This window comes from Protopterus annectens, chromosome 10.part0, assembly GCF_019279795.1.
Source record: "Protopterus annectens isolate FY-2018-M chromosome 10.part0, PAN1.0, whole genome shotgun sequence".
Lineage (NCBI taxonomy): Eukaryota > Metazoa > Chordata > Ceratodontiformes > Protopteridae > Protopterus > Protopterus annectens.
Window position 1 is genome coordinate 1707155890 of NC_056744.1, and position 20676 is coordinate 1707176565.

Here is a 20676-nt window from a genome sequence, read left to right on the forward strand (position 1 = left end):
GTCACACTTACAAGCAAACAGCATCTTCAGATTCAACACACAGCAGAGGTGTAAAGGGGGACACCCAGCAGGAACACTAATACTGTTAAGGCAGCAAGGGCAAGCCAAGACAAATGGCAATGTCTTAGTCATAGGTCACTTCATAGTGATTCATAAAGGTTCACCACTCACCAGGCTGAGCAAGGACTTTGTGTCAGTAAGCTGCCTCTACATGGCAAGCTCTGCCATGTCACTAGAGCTCTCAAGTCTATTGACACAAGGAAAGCATATGACTTGGTTACCGTCTATAGGGAGTTAATGACTCAAGATACATCCAACTTGAAGCATATGAAGAGCGACATGATGTGATGGAGCTCTCAGAATGAGGGTCTTGAGGTTGGTATGAAGCTACTGTTGAGCAACATCTTACCAAGATTGGTACCAGAATACAAACAGAAGACAAATGGCTTAGTTACTGGTATCATTCTAAGGGGCTCCAGTATATATCAGATGGGGTGAGATGATTTACAGCCCTACCTGCTTTGCTAAGAATGGCCAGCACTTCTCTTCTTATGGCTTTCATATATTGGCTAAAACTTTCTTCCCCCAAGTGCCTTTTTAAGTAAGATCGTTCTCCTCAAAGTACCAACATAAGCCAACAAACGGTAGCAGTGCTCAATGCCAGAAGCCTAAATAAGAAGTTGCACTCCGTACAGTCTTTCCTGACCCTTAAAAAATAAAAACAAGAGGTAATCCAGAAAGCTTGAGTCAGGTCTGGTATCCCACCTGTGACACAGAGGGTGACAAGCTAACCAAAACAGTACAAAGGATTAGTCCAGACAGAATCTGGATTACAAAAATAAGTATTTTATCTAGACTAATACTTTGTACTGACCCTGGAAAATATACGTCTGCAAAGTTAATGAAACACAATTTTAGTGAACAAATGGCAGTCCTACAATGATGGGTTTCAGTCAGACCCACCAACCCAAATGGGTTGTTGGAGGGGAGTATGACTATATTCCTAATAAGCCAAATCACAACTTGACTCAAGGTTGGACAATGACCTTGAGCTCTTCCATATCAGTCAAGAAAAATTCATGCCACATTATAGAAGGCTGCAATACTCTGTCAGGTCACCTACAATCAGCAAGGTGTATCTAAGCAAATTGGAGTCTCTCCCTAGTCAGCCTAAAACTATCCATTAAATGGGAAACCCATGCAACCACAAATAAGTATGCACAATGCTTCACAGATTTGATAAGACTAAAAATGTTGGATCTGGTCCTCACCAATACAACTATGTTCTGCACCTGTAGCTATCCAGTCCTGGGTCAGCTGTAAACATTGTTCAATAACATCTTGTATGAAGTTAAAATCTGATGCATCATTAAACCCTTCTGTCTTTGGATACTATCTGAAGGCATGTCTATTAGAACTAGCTGATGACTCTATGAAATTTAAGCTCCCCCTACACTCGATGACCCTGTCTGACACACTTAGATTTGCAGACAGTTTCTGTGTTAACCTAAAAGCAAGCACTGAGGCACTATACAATGCCAAGGTCAAAAATAAATCCTTATGGTGAGAACCTAGTATAAAGAAAATATACAGAAACAGAAAATTATTGTCCATTAGAATAAACTTGAATATCAAAACATCTAAAAGCGAGATCAGAAAGATTAAACAAAATCATATACCTCAAAGGTAAATATGAACTGAAAATTGCCACCCGTGTCAGAAACCTTGAAAGCAATATCTATCAATGCACTAAGTAAATACATAGCACATACTCATCCTCAGAAGTCATAGCCTCCATATTAGTGGAAGAGTTTAGCTCAGACTTTACACCCTTATCTCCCTCTAATTTTCTTCTAAATATTATCATGCCAACACCCACCCCAGATCACTTTGGAGTAACTTCTATTGGCTCTTTCCAAGACTACAAACTCTCTGTGGCTCAAGACAATGTGTCAGGATGCCTTCTTCCAGGCACCAATCATAACCTTATAGGCTCGCTAATGAGGCTACTCAATCTCAGCCTCTTTACTGGATTTGTGCCAGATGTTTAGAAAACTCCTTCAGTCATCCCACTTTACAAGGGAGGACCTACCACTGACCCTATAAACTAAACTTATAGGCCTCACTAGTCTTATCTGTAAACCAGCAGAGAGCAGGTGGAACTTATTAACAAGGACATCAGCAGTCTACAATTCCTAGACCCAAACCATTTTCGGTTTGTTACAGGTGCAGCCTGCATCCTAAACTTCATGGATTCCTTTGAACAAGTCATTCATGCACTGAATGTAGACAATTGGTTCACACTGAGTAGTTAAATCTGACCAAGGCCTCTGCTACAATCCCACACTCTTGCATTATCAACAAACTAATCAAACTAAAACAAACCCCCTGCATTACTCACTGGATAGTAAACTGGCTTACTGACATAACCCAATCTATTAGTTCAGGGGGTGCACATTCATTAAAAATGGCTATGGGACCTTTAGGAATCAGTCATTAGATCACTCCTCTTCAGTATTTGCTTGTCTCATGTCAAGGTAGATGTCCAGGCCATGTGGCTTGCAAAGTTTGCAGATGACTACAAACTCAAAGCTGTTAAAGCTCTCCAACTGACTTCCAGATTTGCCAGGAGTGCCTGTCATGTACAAACCAATGACATCTACAGCATGGCCTTAAGGTAAATGCCAAGAAATGTAGTGCTATATCCTTGGCAAACATGGGCACCCATAAACCTACCACATATATGACACCCCTTTGAAAACTGGCACAGTTATTAAGGATCTGGACACTTTCATTGACAAACTACCTGTTGATCACCATGTCATTATTAGGAAAGGTTTTAATCTAGCCAGACTGATTACCAGGGCGCTAGCACCTTTTTTAACCACAACGTGGATGAATGGATGCAAAACTATAAATTCACCTCTGGTCTGGCTCAAACCCTCACCAAATGGGGATGACATTAGGTAATATTTATTCATGTATTAACAAGGACATCAGCAGTCTACAGTTCTTAGACCCAAACCATTTTCAGTTTGTTACAGGTGCAGCCTGTGTCCTAAACTTGATGGATTCCTTTCAACAAGTCATTGATGCACTGAATGTAGACAATTGGTTCACACAGATTACTTTAGCGCCCTGCTAATCAGTCTTTCCTAATAATGACATGGTGATCAACAGTTTGTTGTCAATGAAAGTGTCCAGACCCTGAATAACTGTGACAGTTTTCAAAGGGGTGTCATATATGTAGTAGGTTTATTCATTCCAAAAACTAAGGGTAATGCTACTCAACGCCAGAAGTCTCAACCTCAAAATGCACACACTCGAGGCTCTCCTCAGCATGGAGGAAATCGATGTTTGTGCAGTGACAGAAACCTGGTTCACTGCCAGGTTACAATTCATATCATACCTTCCGGTCTCAGTTACCGGATCGCAGTAGAAAGGGCGGAGGTGTATTCATATTCATCAAGGATACCCATAGCAACTATAGCAACTATCAGCAGGCAAAACCACATTTCAAGTCATAGCCAGTTATAGATCGCCCACCATGTCCCAAGATGCTCACTCTGCATTCCTTGAGACATTGGAAAATATAAAGGTCCTACCCAACACCATAATCTTGGGTGATTTCAACTACCCTGGTATAGACTGAGCGAACTACCAATGTTCCAACTCCTATGCTCAGCGATTCATAGAATTTATAAATTCAAATGCCCTTGAACAACTAGTATGTTCCCCCTCTAGAGGGGACAACATATTGGATTTAATCATCACAAATATGGGCGCCCATTGTACCACAACCATTATCACTCCCTCCTTGGTCAGATCCGACCACAAACTGATAACCCTGGATATCCTCACCCCTCCAACTCCCCCAGTCAAAGAAACCATAGTCAAAAACCTTTCCAAAGCAAACTTCAAACTACTTGCATCCGAAGTGGAAAGCTTCACTATTCCCTTGCAGAAGGATAATGATATCCAGGATGCGGAATCCTACACCAAGGCACTCTATATGCATCTTCAGGATTGCATGGGCTGTGCTATCCCAAATAAAACCAAGACTCCTTCCTCAAGCAAGAAGAAACCAGACGTATACAAAAAAAGGCCAAATCTCGAGTAGAAAAATCATCCCTGATCAGCATTAGTAAGAAATTGAGGGCCCTCATCAAGTCAACTAAAGCTAATTTTGAAAAGAACGTTGCCAAAGATGCCAAGGATAACCATAAGGCCTTCTATGGCTACTTCAAAAACCTAAATGGCAACACTCAGGTCTGTTCTGAGCTAGTACAAAATGGAACAAAATACACTGACGCTTCTGACAGGTTCAGTGCAAATTCCCCCCCCCCCCACCCTCACCACCTACAGGGCCTATTACCATTCCAGGGGATTGTGTAAGTTCAATTATTACGGATATGTTGATTAACAAGGCTCTATCTAAATCTAAAAACACTGCCTCCATGGGACCAGATGGTGTCCCAGGCTGTGTCATACGCGAGCTCCAAGGAATTAACCCTGCATCTTAATACCCTGTTCAGTCTCAGCCTCTCCACAGGATATGTGCCCATACAATGGCGCATGGCAACGGTGGTCCCACTACACAAGGGTGGGGCCACAACTGACCCTGGGAACTACCGACCAATAAGCCTGACCAGTCTGATCTGTAAGGCTATGGAGCGAATCATTATGGAACTCATAAATGGAGAGATTGGGAACCTCCAGTCGCTGGACCCCACACAGTTCGGCTTTGTCAAAGGCAGATCATGCCTCCTGAACCTGGTGGATTTCTTTGAGACAGTTACTCAGGTTATAGATAAGGGAAAGGAGGTACACATGGCTTACCTTGACCTTGCTAAAGCATTTGACACCATTCCCCATTCAGGTATTATTGATATGCTCACCAGCCTGGGCATAAACCCTTACGTCACAAGATGGATTGCAAACTGGCTCTCAGACAGATCCCATAAAGTAAGAGTAGTGGGATCTATGTCCAAATCCAGACCAGTAATGAGCGGTGTGCCTCAGGGCTCTGTCCTGGGGCTCCTCCTGTTTGGCATATACTTCTCAGAAATACAGGCAATCACGGAAGGGCTGTGGCTGACTAAGTTTGCAGACTGCAAACTGGGTGCTATAATAGAGTCTCCGGCCGACATGGAGATCCTCCAGAAGGGCCTAAATGAGACTGATGCATGGTGTCAAAGCCATGGTCTCAAGCTAAATGCAAAAAAATGCGTAGTAATCCCCTTTGGAAAAAACAGAGTACCCGCAAACTACAACATAGGAGGTAATCCCCTGAAATCTGAAGAAGAAATAAGGGATCTAGGGACCCAAGTAGATAGTCAGCTTTCCTTTGATAACCATGTTGCCAAAGTGGTTAGAAAATCCTTCTATGTGACCCATCTGATCAAGAAAGGGTTCACATCAAGATCTAAGGATGTAATGGTGCCCCTCTACTCTTCCCTCATCAGACCCATTATTAAGTACAATGCACCAATTGGAATGTACCTGGCTAGACATCTCCAGCAGCTGGAGAGACCACAGAGGTACCTAACCAAGAGGATTACTGGCCTCAAAACAGTTGCCCTATGCAGCACGACTGAAAAAGCTAAGACTGTTCTCTGTTGCATACCGCTTGCTCAGAGGCGATCTCTGTCTAACGTACAGAGCCATGTCCAACCCAGAATTGCTGAACATGCTCCATCTTAGCAAAACAAAATCTACTCGAGCTACACTCTCTAGGGATATAAACCTCAACACAACAATGAATAGAACATGCTGGAGGGATAGATTCCCTTCGCAGAGACTTCCCTTACTATGGAACAGGGTCCCGATCTACATAAGACAGAGCCCCTCACTATCACTCTTCAACAGGAATCTTGATGAGTGGATGGGTAACGAAGTTCAAACCAGGGATCACACCAACAGCACTACTAGATATGGGCTAGCTGCTAGTACAAGGGTCTAGGGAACTACTAAAGGGGCGTTGAATACCACACAATGTGGCTGGGCTAATATATGCCTTCGGTCAGATAGCCCAGTACCAACCTATGAATCTATGTCTATGCTGACGCTATGTTACAATGATTTACCTGATCAGTAGCCTAGTATGATCATGTGAACATACAGACCTTTAATGATAACAGACTACAGACCTGGTGGGAGGTTAGCACAATGGTTTAGGTGGTTACCTTACCCACAAGGTGCAGGCTTTAATTCTCACATGGGTAATTGGTTAGGCTTAAAGCGGCCCACAAGGGCAGTTAGCATAGTACTAATCTATGAGAAAGGCTGGCCACAATGGTCAAGATATCTTGCCTTATAGACACAGCGCAGGGTTTGATTCCAACATGGGTTAATTGGCTAGGCTTAAAATGGCCCACAAGGGCAGTTGGCCTAGTACTGATCTATGAGCCTATGACATAAGTGAATGACAGTTCAGTGGACTGAACCTGCTGAATGCTCCTTTTGTTGACTGTTACTAGTGGCACAAGGTGTTAATCGCAAGGCGGCACTATTTTACAGATAACATGCCAACATGGAGATTATTAAACCACAGAGAAGGGGGTACAGTATTATGTACTAGCTATTACTGCCATTTTTGTTTTCATGTTTGTGCCATCCTGGAGTGACTGAAACACAGGTGGGGGTGCAGTAGAGGCATGCATCCCTGCAGAATTGTGTGTCACATGGTGTGTGTGTGTGTGTGTGTGTGTGTGTGTGTGTGTGTGTGTGTGTGTGTGTGTGTGTGTGTGTGTGTGTGTGTGTGGTCTTGAGGTAGCTGGAATGCAATTTACTGGTTACAACCACATCTTTTCATAGACTCCTTTATGCATGGTGCATCCTAACCAAGAAATGCTGATGGCATCCTTCAAGGAAGGAGTGAGCAGAATGACCAAGAAATATCTTTTTGATGAAACAGAGTGGAGACGGTCTTACAGGCAAAATGCTTCAATCTCTTTCATGGATCAGGTGAAGAAACACTGATAAAAGTATAACATATAACGAGTACTTGCCCCACCTAGTCAGTGGAGTTCTAGATCTACAAGCCTAGACATCTACCTGGATTGACACCCATTTTTAGCAGTGGCTTAGGAGAAATGTTCCACAGTAATAACATATGCATACACAAATGGCACAGCTATTTAGCAGTCCTGGTTTACAGGAACAATATATATCAACAACAGTAGAACCAAGCAACAGTAGCATATGAAGTTCTGATACGCATCTGAAAGAAGGTTAGGGCAACTTTTAGCAGCATGTCTAGTATCAGATTTTGCAGCCTTCTTTACCAGACTGAACATATGAAAACTGTAAAAGATTGCTTTTATTTCCAAACTGATACAAAACAAATAACACATCCTAGTGAATGCACTACAGATAACCTAACCAACAGATTAGTTCTCATTTTGTTCTCAACCTTTACTTTAGTCCTGTGCAGTCATGATGTATGTTACTGCTTATACAAGTATGGTCAATTAATCATTTACCACCTCTCCATGGAATATTCCTTCCTAACACCTCTGAGCTACACACCTTGCATCCTTGACATATAAGAACAGGAGGACACAATGTAATCTGTTTTTATATGAGAACTACTTGCACTCTAATGATATCTTTAATGTACATAATTATTTCTGTCATGTCCCCTTTGGCCTTCATTCTGCATGATTACACACATTAAGGTCCTGCAGTTTTAACAAAAGGCTTCTTGTGCAGACCATGTTCCATTCTGCTTTGTTATGAACTACTTAGATCCAGTCAATACCTTTAGAAATGTGCGAGCACTCCACATGAGATCTCAGTGTATACACAGACCCTTTCCTCTGTGGCACCTCCATCCAATCTATGCATTTATAATGAGGAGGTCACTGGAACTGAACAGAATACTCTATTTAAGACATCATTGTCTACACAGAGACCTTCCTCTAATCTATGAGCTCAAGATGAGGAGATCTCCAGAACAATGCACAGGACTCTGCACTAACCTCGGATCTCACTATCTATATAGAGACGCTCCTCTGAAATACAGCTTTCCAATCTATGCACTCAGAATAAGAAAGCCCCCAGAAATATTTTTTATTTTATTTTGCATTTGTTGACCGGGATAGTCCGACTGGATGCATGTCCATTTTCAGCAGAGGCCCGGGGAGAAAACCTCCAAGGGTAAGCAGATACAGCATTACATAATACCAGCATTACATATTACAAACAGATTATTTACAAAGATTACATAAGTAAGCAAGTTAAACAAGTTCCACAGGTTACAGTTAATCCTGAGCACAAGTCAGGATTAAATTAAATTACACAGTAAACTGGTTAACAGATTTTTACACAGTGCATAAGATCTCTGGCTATACACAGAGATAATACACTTTATACGTCCCAGCTTTCTACCACCCTTCCTTGCTGTTTTTTTCTTACATGTGAGCTTAACTTTAGAAAATCTGGAGCCAAATTACAAAATAACACATCCCAGTCACTTACGTCAAGAGCAAGTTTTTTTTAATCTGGTCTCTGGTGCAAGTCTGTTTCTACATTGATTGCTCACATGGTCTTACACTGAAGTCAACCGGCTGGAGGAAAATAGTTTGGGATGTGGATCACACTTGGCCTGGACAACCAGGAACAGAGTGAAAGGGCCATGGAGCAGCCAGAAAAATACTGGGGTGCTTCCTTAAGGGGAAAGGATCCAGAAGCATAGATTTACTGCACCTAGTCTATAAACTTAAGCCACATATTGAATGTTGTGCATACTGGGAGCCAGGGGTACCTAACTGTTGCATGAAGTTCAATCAATGTTTGCAAGAAGATTGTTTGGTCTAGAAGGAAAACAGTGTGAGCAGGGACTAGACATGCTGGGGTTCTTTTTGTTACAGACAAGAAGAGATGAGAAGGCATAATACGGGTAAGTAAGATCACATCAAGAAGATGTTAAGAGATCACCCTGAACAGGTGAGAGAGAAAGGAGAGGACAGGACAAAGGACCAACAAGCTTCTTGTGTCTATGAAAATATTTCTTCACAAAGAGTTGTAAACCTACGTGGACTTCTTGAATGGCTGGTGGAAAGTAAATTTATAGAGGAATTCAAGAGGACACAGGAGGACACAGGGTAGGAGAAGAAGGGATAGACAGAGACAAAATGTTAAATGCATTCAAAGTGCATGCTAGATGCACGGTTTCTTTCTTTCTGCCATGAATTAAAGTGAAGATTTTTCTTACAGTTGTGCAGCCTTTTCTAAAGTGCAATATTTGCATTTTTGCCTAATGTTAGACCATCCCTCCAATCCTGTCAAGTAGATCCCGACTCTTAAAACCTTTCCACGTAGTAGCTTTGTTGCATATCATCAGCAGAAATAAATAAAAATAAAAACGTTTTCCAATATTTTTGTACTAGTAGTGACAATAAATGTAGAAAAGGGTCAGGGCCCTATAGGACACCATAGTACCCATTTTAACTTTGTCTTTTAACCTGTGGACTCCATTAGCAATGTGCACCCTATTGCCTAATCAGTGTTTTACCCAAACTGCCATCCTAAGACTCGCCACAAGCCTGTTCTGTTCACTAACCAGCTGTGCAGTAACTCATCAAATGCCTTATTAAACTCTTAAGACAGACTGCCCACTATCACCTTTCTGTTCTAATTTCTTGATTATTCACAGATTTATCTGTTATGACTTTCCTGTTTTGAATCCATGTTTTTCTGGGATATATACATCCTGTGAAAAGTTTGAATCCATGTTGTCCTGGGATATGTACATCCTGTGAAATGTTATATATGTATATGTATGCATGTATATATGTATATATGTGTATATGTATGTGTGTATATATATATATATATATATATATATATATATATATGTGTGTGTGTGTGTGTGTGTATAATATATATGTGTGTATGCATATATATATGTATATATATATGTATATATATATATATATATATATATATATATATCTATATGTATGTGTGTGTGTATATATATATATATATATATATATATATATATATATATATATATATGTATGTGTGTGTGTGTATATATATATATATATATATATATATATATATATATATATATATATATATATATATAAGATGATCAATTTCAACAATTGGCTTAAGTACTGGTGTCATTCAAAGGGGATCCAATGCCTGTCAGACTGGGAGCATTATGCCCCACCTAGTCAGTGAGGTCTAGATCTACAAAGCCTAGACATCTACCTGGATTGACACCCATTTTTAGCAGTGGCTTAGGAGAAATGTTCCACAGTAATAACATGCACATACACAAATGGCACAGCTATTTAGCAGTCCTGGTTTACAGGGACAATATATATCAACAAGAGTACTGTAAAAGATTGCTTTTCCAAACTGATACAAAACTAATCATTTTGTTCTTGTTCTCAACCTTTAGTCCTGTGCAGTCATGATGTATGTGTTACTGTTTACAAGTATGGTCAATTAATCATTTTACACCTCTCCATGGAATATTCCTTCCTAGGTCCTGCAGTTTTAACAAATCCATTCTGCTTTGTTATGAACTACTTAGATCCAGTCAATACCTTTAGAAATGTGAGCACTCCACATGAGATCTCAGCACCTCCATCCAATCTATGCATTAATGAGGAGGTCACTGGAACTGAACAGAATACTCTATTTAAGACATAATTGTCTACACAGAGACCTTCCTCTAATCTATGAGCTCAAGATGAGGAGATCTCCAGAACAATGCACAGGACTCTGCACTAACCTCGGATCTCACTATCTATAGAACGCCTCCTCTGAAATACAGCTTTGCATTTGTTGGGACCGATAGTCCGACTGGATGCATGTCCATTTACAGTAAACTGGTTAACAGATTTTTACACAGTGCATAAGATCTCTGGCTATACACAGAGATAATACACTTTATACGTCCCAGCTTTCTACCACCCTTCCTTGCTGTTTTTTCATGATGAGCTTAACTTTAGAAAATACAAAATATCAGTCACTACGGCCATATAAGTTTTTTAATCTGGTCTCTGGTGCAAGTCTGTTTCTACATTGACACTTGGCCTGGACAACCAGGAACAGAGTGAAAGGGCCATGGAGCAGCCAGAAAAAATAAAGGATCCATTCACAAAGAGTTGTAAACCCACGTGGACTTCTTGAATGGCTGGTGGAAAGTAAAGCATTCAAAGTGCATGCTAGATGCGGTTTCTTTCTTTCTGCCATGAATTAAAGTACAGCTAAAGTGCAATATTTGCATTTTTGCCTAATGTTAGACCATCCCTCCAATCCTGTCAAGTAGATCCGAAAGGTCAGCCCCCTAAGACACCATAGCACCCATTTTAACTTTTGTCTTTTAACCTGCCTAATCAGTGTTTTACCCAAACTGCCATCCTAAGACTTACACAAGCCTGTTCTGTCCACTAACCAGCTGTGCAGTAACTCATCAAATGCCTTATTAAACTCTTAAGACAGACTGCCCACCATCCCCTTTCTGTTCTAATTCCTTGATTATTGACTTTCTTTTTTTAATTATGTTTTCTGGGATATACATCCTGTGAAAAGTTTGAATCCATGTTGTCCATATATATATATATATATATACATATACATAGACTGGGAGCATTACTCTAGCTCCAACACCCTAGCCCAAAGGTTCCTAGAATTCATAAACTCAAATGCTATGGAATAACTTGTTACCACTCCCACAAGAGGGGAAAACATACTGGACCTGATCATCACCAACATGGGGACTCTATGCTCCAGACCAGAAGTGTATCCCTCACTGGTAAGATCAGACCATAAATTAATCTCACTTGATATTCCCATCCCGACCCCACCCCCTGCTCAGAAAACCACAGTGAAAAACTTCTCTAAAGCAAATTTCACACTCCTCAAAACTGAGGTGGAATCTTTCAAAGCCCCCGGGCCTGTGGAAAATACGGCCCAGACCACAGAATCCTTTATAAACGCATTCTATGAACACCTTCAGGAATGCATGGATTATGCAATCCCAAATAAAACAAAGACCCAATCCTCCAAAGGCAGACGTCCTGTCTGGTGGACCCCAGCCATAAACAAACTATACAATAGAAGGAGGAAGCTACTAAATGATAGAGCAAAATCCCAAAAAGGGAAGGCATCACTGATCAGTATTAGCAAAAAACTACGGGCACTCATAAAATTGTCTAAGACCAGCTTCGAGAGAAAAATTGCACAGGACACTAAGGATAATCACAAGGCTTTCTTTAGTTATGTTAGGAACCTGGGTGGTAATTACCAGATATGCTCAGAATTGGTCCAAAATGACAAAAAATACACTGAACCCACAAACACTGCCAACATCCTAGCTGACAGGTTCAGCGCAAACTCCCCCTCCCCACCAAAAGGGCAAATATCTATCCCAGCAGAGTGCTGCCCCCCTGACATCTCAGATGCTCAGGTAAGAGCCGCCGTCTCCAAAGCAAAAAACACAGCATCAATGGGACCAGACGGTATCCCGGGCTGCGTCCTACATGAACTCCAAGAAGAGCTAAACCCAAACATAAAACTATTGTTCAATCTCAGCCTTACTACAGGATATGTGCCCAAAGAGTGGCGTACAGCAACAGTGGTCCCTCTCCATAAAGGTGGTGCCTCAACGGATCCTGGAAATTATCGCCCCATAAGCCTGACTAGCTTGGTCTGCAAAGCTATGGAAAGGATCATCATGGACCTCATAAATAAAGATATTGGGGACCTACAGACACTGGATCCTACCCAGTTCAGCTTTAAGGGCAGATCCTGCCTCTTAAACCTGGTTGATTTCTTTGAAACAGTCACCAAGGCCATTGACGAGGGGAAGGTGGTCCACACAGCCTACCTGGACCTCGCAAAAGCCTTCGATACAATACCCCACTCTGGCATTATAGATAAGCTCACCAGCTTAAATATAAACCCCTATGTCACTAGATGGATTGCAAACTGGCTCAAGGACAGAACCCACATGGTTAGAATTGCTGGAGCCATGTCAGACTCCAAACCAGTTACAAGTGGTGTCCCACAAGGCTCAGTTCTGGGACCTCTCTTGTTCGGTATATATTTCTCGGAGATACAGGCCAACATGGAAGGACTGTGGCTGACCATGTTCGCAGATGACTGCAAACTGGGCGCCATAATCTACTCTCCAGCCGACACAAGCATCCTCCAAAAGGGCCTCATAGAAACAGACAACTGGTGCCAGAGCCATGGCCTCAAGCTAAATGCCAAAAAGTGTATAGTCATCCCCTTTGGCAAAAACAAAGTGCCCACAAATTACCACATAGGTGGTAATCCATGAAGTACAGAAGAAGTAATTAGGGACATGGAGACCCAAGTTGATAGCAATCTCTCATTTGACACATCTAGATCAGGGGATGTCATCATGCCTCTTTACTCATCCCTCATCAGGCCCATAATTGAGTACAATGCCCCTTTTGGGATGTACCTTACCAGACACCTGCAGCAATTGGAAAGACCCCAAAAGTACCTCACCAAGAGGATCAAAGGGCTCAAACAGATGCCATATGCTGCCCGGTTAAAGAAACTCCAGCTCTACTCAGTGGCATACGGCCTGTTCAGAGGCGATCTGTGCCTGACTTATAAAGCCATGTCAAACCCGGAATTAATGGACATGCTGCACCTCAGAAAATCCAAATCCCATCGAGCTACGCGCTTGAGAGACTTGAACCTCAGCACTGAAATAAATAGGACATGCTGGAGGGACAGATTCATAACCCAGAGGCTCCCTTCACTCTGGAATAAAATCCCTGTCCAGGTTAGGCAGAGTTCCTCATTGACTCTCTTCAAGAGGAATCTTGATGAGTTAATGGGAGATCGTAGGTTTACCCCGGGTATCACTTCTGTGTCACTGTTAGACAGAGGCACAGTATACTAACCTCGAAAAAGGGCATAGCAAAATTAATTTAAAATGGGTGGCGAAAGCCAAACACATTCTGGCTAGGCTTATAAATGCTCTAGGGCAGATAGCCTAGTATGAACCTATGAACCTATGAACCTATAAAACCTACACTCTGAACTAGCCACATTTTCTCCCTCCTAACCTCACACTAACTACAAAAGTCTGTGGTGCTGTAAACAGCCCTGTCACCTCATTCTGCAGACAAAAACACTTTAGCTGAATATCTGAAAACAACACAGAATTGGCTACATAACCCACAGTGGTAAAGATTCACATCCTTTTTAGTTTTAATTTGTACCTGAATACAGAACTTTATCTTTGCATTCACTACTGCTTTACAAAAGATAACAGTAATACCAACACTGCACAGGCTGAAAACGTGGAAAAAGAAAGCAGGTTAGTAAATCCAGTACAGGAAACCTCTTACTTAAATGTTATTCATCAGACAGCATCCCTTACCTTATACACACTGACTGCATCATGCAGGAACACAAATCTGTGACATGAATGCCTGGGAACACACAGGACACAAATAAACGTCTCATCCTCCTGGCAGAACAATTCCAATCTCCGTCTGTGCTCCCCACAGCACTGCTCTGTTCCCCCATTTATAGCACACACGTTCTGCATCTCTTCTTTCTCTCTGCAGTCTTTTTCCAGTGTTTTGTTCCCTAGTTTCAGCCGTTTTGGTCTCTGCAACCTTTTATCCATATCAGATAGCAGGCAGTTCACTGCATACTCCTTCATAGAAACTTCCTGTTTATATCCAGCTCGGGTGGGTTTGTTGTTTTGTACCAAATCCTTTTAATCCAAGGTCTGCAGAAACAAGCACAAACAGAATTACTGGAATTTCAGACAAAATGAGCATGAAAACTGCTGTACAAAGCCCACCTTGCATGATGCAAAAACAATATCTGACTTCTTTCATCCTTCCTTCCTTTCTCTTCCCCACCCAACCAACTTCATTTGCACAGCTAACAAGTGAAGTCCATATATTGATAAGGAACAGCCTCCATTTAAAGGCACAGTGCCCCATTCAGCACTCTCCTTTCCCCAAGATTGTATGTGAGCTTGAATAGATAGAAATGCATTTTTAATTCTGTATTGCCTAACAAGTTTAATTTTAGTAGGATCAGAAATGTTCAAGACAAAGAAGTCAGACAATAGTCACTTTATTACAATACAATTAGACAATACATATAAAACAACATTATATAACTTAAATAAAGCAAGCAATCCATCATAGTATATCAAGAAATAACATACATCATTCTTGCCAACACTTCGACTGGAAAGCCCTGCTTCAGCCAGGCAGGAGTCTCTGTAGGGAAAAGTCCCTGGGCAGTGCATTCACTCCACAGGTGAGGGTTCTATCTAACCAAGCAGAAAATCCAGTCTTTTAAAAGCTATGTGTGTTAACAAATACAGGATTAGCAAATATTATGTTGAAAAAAAATGGAGCTTGTGCATAAACAAGAAGTAATGTGAAAAACAAGTCATAAGTGATCTCATTCCCATAGTTACATACAAAAATAGGGGAAAATACAGCATAAATTAATGCTTTACTATATCAGTCTTGCTGTACTAAGTCAGCAGTCAGCTCACTTGCACTAAAGGTATACCTTTCGTATCCCATTCATATCACAAATTCAGACATATTAGTTTACAAATACCAAGAGAATTTTCACTTAGAAGTTAACTAACTAAACTAAATGGCTCATATCCTAAATCTCGATATTTTAAGGAAATGCAAATATAAAATAAATGTTTTCTTATTCTCCTTTTCTCCTGCACTCCTATTTAATTTGCTTTACTTTCATTTACGTGTTCATTGGTAGGCACTACTAGGCTTGCAACCAAATTCATACTATCCTCCCACAACACAGTCTGGTTAAGTGACTTGCCCAAAGTCACGCAATGGGCAAATAATGGTTAGGGAATGCAACCCTGTACCAAGGCTCATCACGGCTTTAACCCTGCTGTACTCTTTATTTAGTTATGGATTTCATTACTGGTTACATAGTCTAGTGGGAGAGACCATTCTCAGCCATTACTTGAGCCATGGGCATAGTTAATTTTAGCATAGCTGTACAGTAGTTACAAATCAGGTTATATAGTCTGGTGGGAGAGACCATTCTCAGCCATTACTTGAGCCATGGGCATAGTTAACTTTAGCATAACTGTACAGTAGTTAAGAATCAGGTTATATAGTCTAGTGGGAGAGACCATTCTCAGCCATTACTTCAGCCATGGGCATAGTTAATTTTAGCATAGCTGTACAGTAGTTAAGAATCAGGTTATATAGTCTAGTGGGAGAGACCCATTTCTCAGCCATTACTTGAGCCATGGGCATAGTTAATTTTTTATTTTATTTTACATTTGTTGACCGGGCTAGTCTAGCTGGATACATATCCATTTTCAGTAGAGGCCTGGGGAGAAAAGCTCCAAGAATAACAAACAAAAACCAATAAACAATAAAAAACATATATAAAGTACAATCTTGAAAAAGTTTACAGAAGAACACATGCAAAATTCAATCAAGGAAGAAGTACCAATAAAGTTGTATACCAAAAACAATATAGAAAATAGTATTGAGTAGAACAGATGTATAAATAAGAAAAAAGTTTTTTTTTTTTATATTTTTAAAGATATGAAATATTAACTGCCATACTACCACTGAGCATGACTGGAGCAGTAAACAATAAGGGAATATTTATGAGAGAATGTAATATACAAGTATATATAAAGAATTCACTCAAAAGTTTCATGATAAGCAGATTTTATAGGGAAGGCTTAGGATGATGCAGGTAGCTATTAGTGAGAAGTATAACAGTTAGTCAGGAATAGTACAGGAACATAACCAGTGTGACTTGAGATGACGCTTGAGTTTCTTTTTAAAAAGTATATGAGAGCAGAGAGTTGTGAGTTCAATGGGTAGTAGATTCCATAGCTTATCAATGGTATTAGAGAAAAGGGAGTCACCTGCTAAATTGTTGGATCTGCAAATGTTAAACAGTAGTTTGTTAGAAGAGAGTAAGTTTTTAGGATTATGGTAGGGGGTAAGTAGGTTTGAGAGTATAGGAGTATTGGCGGGTTGATACAGGGTTTTGCGGGCAATAGTAAGCTGTGAAAAGTGTAGATGGTGTAGAAACTCTAACCAATCAAGTTGTTTAAGATTAAGACAGTGATGAGTTCTGAAAGGAGAGGCAGTAGCAAATCTGGCAATATTGTTATAGGATACTGTCAGTTTGTTAATGTTGGTTTCAGAAAGATTTGTATAAATGGGTGAAGCATAGAGTAGAGTAGAGATGAGATGAGTTCTGGCTATAACAGTCCTGGCTGCTGGTGTAAGAAAGGGTTTGATTCTATAGAGGGATCCAAGTTTCTTGTTAACTGTTTTTATTATACTGCTAATATGCGTGTCATAGTTGAGATTATTATCTATAGTTATTCCTAGGAGTTTGGTAGTTAGGTCTGGAGAGATAACAGTACCATTGTTAGATGTAAGTGTAAAATGGGCGGGGGTGGACTTACGGGTTGGTGAGAAGAAGAGTAGCAGTTTAGTTTTCTTTGGGTTTAGGAGGAGGCAGCGGTTTGTAAACCATTGTTCAACAGTATTAAATGCATTCTGGGTAAGGGTCTGCAGTTCAGTTTGAGAAGTGGCTGAGCAGATAATAGAGGAGTTATCTGCATACTGAATGCAGGTAGTATATGAAATTGCTGACTGAAGGTCATTAATATAGATGGAAAATAGGAGTGGACCTAATATGGAGCCTTGAGGGACACCAAGGGAGATAGGTAGGAGATTAGAAAGATTATTGTGCCAGAGTACCGCTTGTTTTCTGTTTTCAAGGTAAGATTTGAACCAGTTAATGGTTAAGGGGTCAAGTGATAGAGATATCATTATATGTAAGAGCAGTTGGTGATTAACCATGTCGAAAGCTTTGGATAAATCAATGAATACTGCAGAGGATAGAATGCCTTTGTTACGATTCTTGTTAATACAATCTGTAAATGATAGCAGGGCAGTGGTGGTACTATGGTAAGGTCTGAAACCATGTTGACAGTTGGCAAGTATGTTATTTTGGAGAAGGTGGTTAAGAAGTTGCTTCTGGATACACTTTTCCATAATTATTGCCAGAGGAGATAGCAAAGCAGCTATAGGATGAAAGTTAAAGAAATCATTAAAGTTCCCACTTTTGTGTAGTGGAATAATGTTAAGAAATTTTCCAGATGGATGGGATATTTCCTTCATTTATGATTCTGTTGATAAGAATGGATATAGGGTAGGCAATGGATTTAGCTCCTATTTGAAGGTATTCTGCTGGGAGTTGGTCAGCTGAAGGGGTGGTAGGTTTTAGTTTTAGTAGAAGAGAGCATATACTAGAAGTAGACACTGGTTGTAATTGAAAAGATGGAGGAGGATTTAAAGATGAGTTTAGCAGATTTGAGGTGTCTGGCAATAGATGGCTAGCAAGAGATTGGATGGCATTGGTAAAGAAAGAATTAAAGGAGTTGGCAGTGTGAATAGGATTATCGGGGTTGGAGCCTAGAGGGTTAGGGGTTATAGATTGTCCTGGGTGAAGAAGTTTGTTAATGCTGTACCAAAACTTTTGAGGTTTTTTTGATAGGTTTGCTGTATTTGGAGGTAGAAGTTCTTTTTATCTAGTACAATGGCTTTTTTAGTATGATTTCTTAGTTGTCTAAATGTTAGGTAATCCGATGGGTTTTTAGTAGAATGCCATTTTATCCAGCATTTGTTTCTCAGACAAATTTTTTGCCTAGTAGTATTAGAGAGCCAGGGTGCTGGTTTAGCTTTGCATTTAATAATGGGGCATGGTGGTTCAGGATGGTTAAGAATGTGGTATTAAAATAGGCTACAGCTTCATCAAATGGAAGATATTTTAGTGGTGACCAATTACATTGTTTAAGTTCTGTCTGGAATAGTTCAGGGTTAAACTGCTTTTTGTAGCGTACAGTTCTGGCAATGTTGGGATGAGTGAGGTTGGTTTTAGATCTAATAAAATAGGTTAGGGAATAGTCACTTAGACCATCTGGGAGGGTCCCTACTTTGTAGGTATGTAGAGGATTATTAGTAAGTATCCAGTCCAAGGTACTTTCTTTGTTGTTAGGTTTGTGAGTTCTGGTAGAAGAGTTAATAGTTTGTGTAAAGCCGTATAAGTTAACATGGGTGGAAGGGTGTATATTATTACAGGTCTGCCAATCAATATTAAAGTCTCCTAAAATTATGGTTTCTTGTGGGAGATTGATAGAAAGCCAATTTAGGATATTTTCAAGGGTATTGATATTGTTTCCTGGAGGCAGGTATAAACAGATGACATTTATAGCTTTACAAGAGTTGACCTGAAGTTTAGTGATAGGTATTTCAGCTTGGTTGTCTAAAGGTGGGTCAAGGTCTATGGTGCTGATTTGTAGTTCTGTTTTGTAGAGGATTGTGACCCCTCCTCCCTTTTTGGTAGTACAGTCTTTTCTAATGATATTATAACCAGGTGGGGTTACTTCATTATCTTTAATTGTGGGTTTAAGCCAAGTTTCAGGTAAGCATAAGGTATCAAATTGGTGGACATCTAGGAGGGCATGGAGGTGTGGGAATTTATTATTAATGCTGCATATATTAAGATGTGCTATGAGGAGAGAGTTAGCTGGCTTGGAAGGAGTTATGGGGCTACTAGTGATTAGAGTATATTTTTCAGAGGTAGAGGTATGGTTAGGACCAGGGTTTGGATATATGTTTCCATCTAGTAGGGAGTGAAGGTATATGATGTGTTTAGGGTAAAGTGGCTTGCAAGAATAGTCGAGTAGTTTTTTATTATTGTGATTGGTATATTTAATGGGTGCTAGTCTGTGATATTTGGGAAGTGTGTAGTTGGGTGTGGATATAATGTTTAGGAAATTTGGAGTAGTGGCTAGTGGTAATGTAGAAGTATGTTTAGAGGGAAAGGGAAGGGAGGAGTAAAGTGGATGTTCATAAGAGGTTAGGAGATAGAAAGTTAAAAGAGAAGGGAGGAGTGGAAGTAGGAGAAGTGGTTGAATTAGGTATTGGGTGGGAGATTTTGACATTATGGAATTAATAGATGGGAGTTGAATGAAGGGTGGGGTTGGTAGGCAGGTGCTGAGGTATATATGGCGGAGGAAGTAAATAACAGAGGTAATGGGAGGTAGGTGTTACTAATTGTATTGTGTTAAGGGAGGTGGGGTGTGATAATGTGAACAGTGTGATTGGTGTAGTGTTTGAGGGGGGTGTGGTGTAGGAGGAATAAGTGTAGGAGCACTGGGGGCGGGTGGGAATTGGGGGCAGGGTAGGGGAGGGGACTGAGCCCGCAGGGCGAGCAGAGTGGGATGAAACAAGGAGTCCTCTGTCAAGAAAGACAATCAGTGAAATAGAGAGGCTACAGGTGAGTATAAAGGTGGGAAGTGTAGTAGGGAGATGAGAGGCTTAGCAGTAGGAGATTTAGGATGATTAGAGGGGAAAGTAGTGATATGAGATACTTTAGGGCACAGTAGAATGGGAAGAGACGGAGTTTAAAGAGAGCTGGGAACTTAGTAAGGGTAGCTTAGTACGAGAAAAGCTAAAGTAAAGAACAGAAGGCGTAGATGGTGAGATGTGAAAGAAAAGGGTAAAGATATTTGGCAGACAGCAAATATAGATGTGCCACCTGGTGGGCAGTCACCTTATTACAGAAAAATGCAACACCTAAGGTAATGTCAGGCTGAGGAAGATATGA

At 40.6% G+C, this 20676-nt stretch overlaps 1 protein-coding gene across 1 annotated transcript in view; it reads right to left on the bottom strand.

Annotated features, from left to right (window-relative positions):
• The window catches only part of LOC122814455 (nuclear factor 7, brain-like), a 37254-nt gene extending 22387 nt beyond the window's left edge, over nt 1–14867 (bottom strand). Inside the window, exon 1 of the mRNA XM_044087035.1 lies at nt 14390–14867. Coding sequence (XP_043942970.1) covers nt 14390–14677 — 288 coding nt within the window. The 5' untranslated portion in view covers nt 14678–14867. The remainder of the gene's footprint in view (nt 1–14389) is intronic.
• Between the last annotated feature and the right edge of the window lie 5809 nt (nt 14868–20676).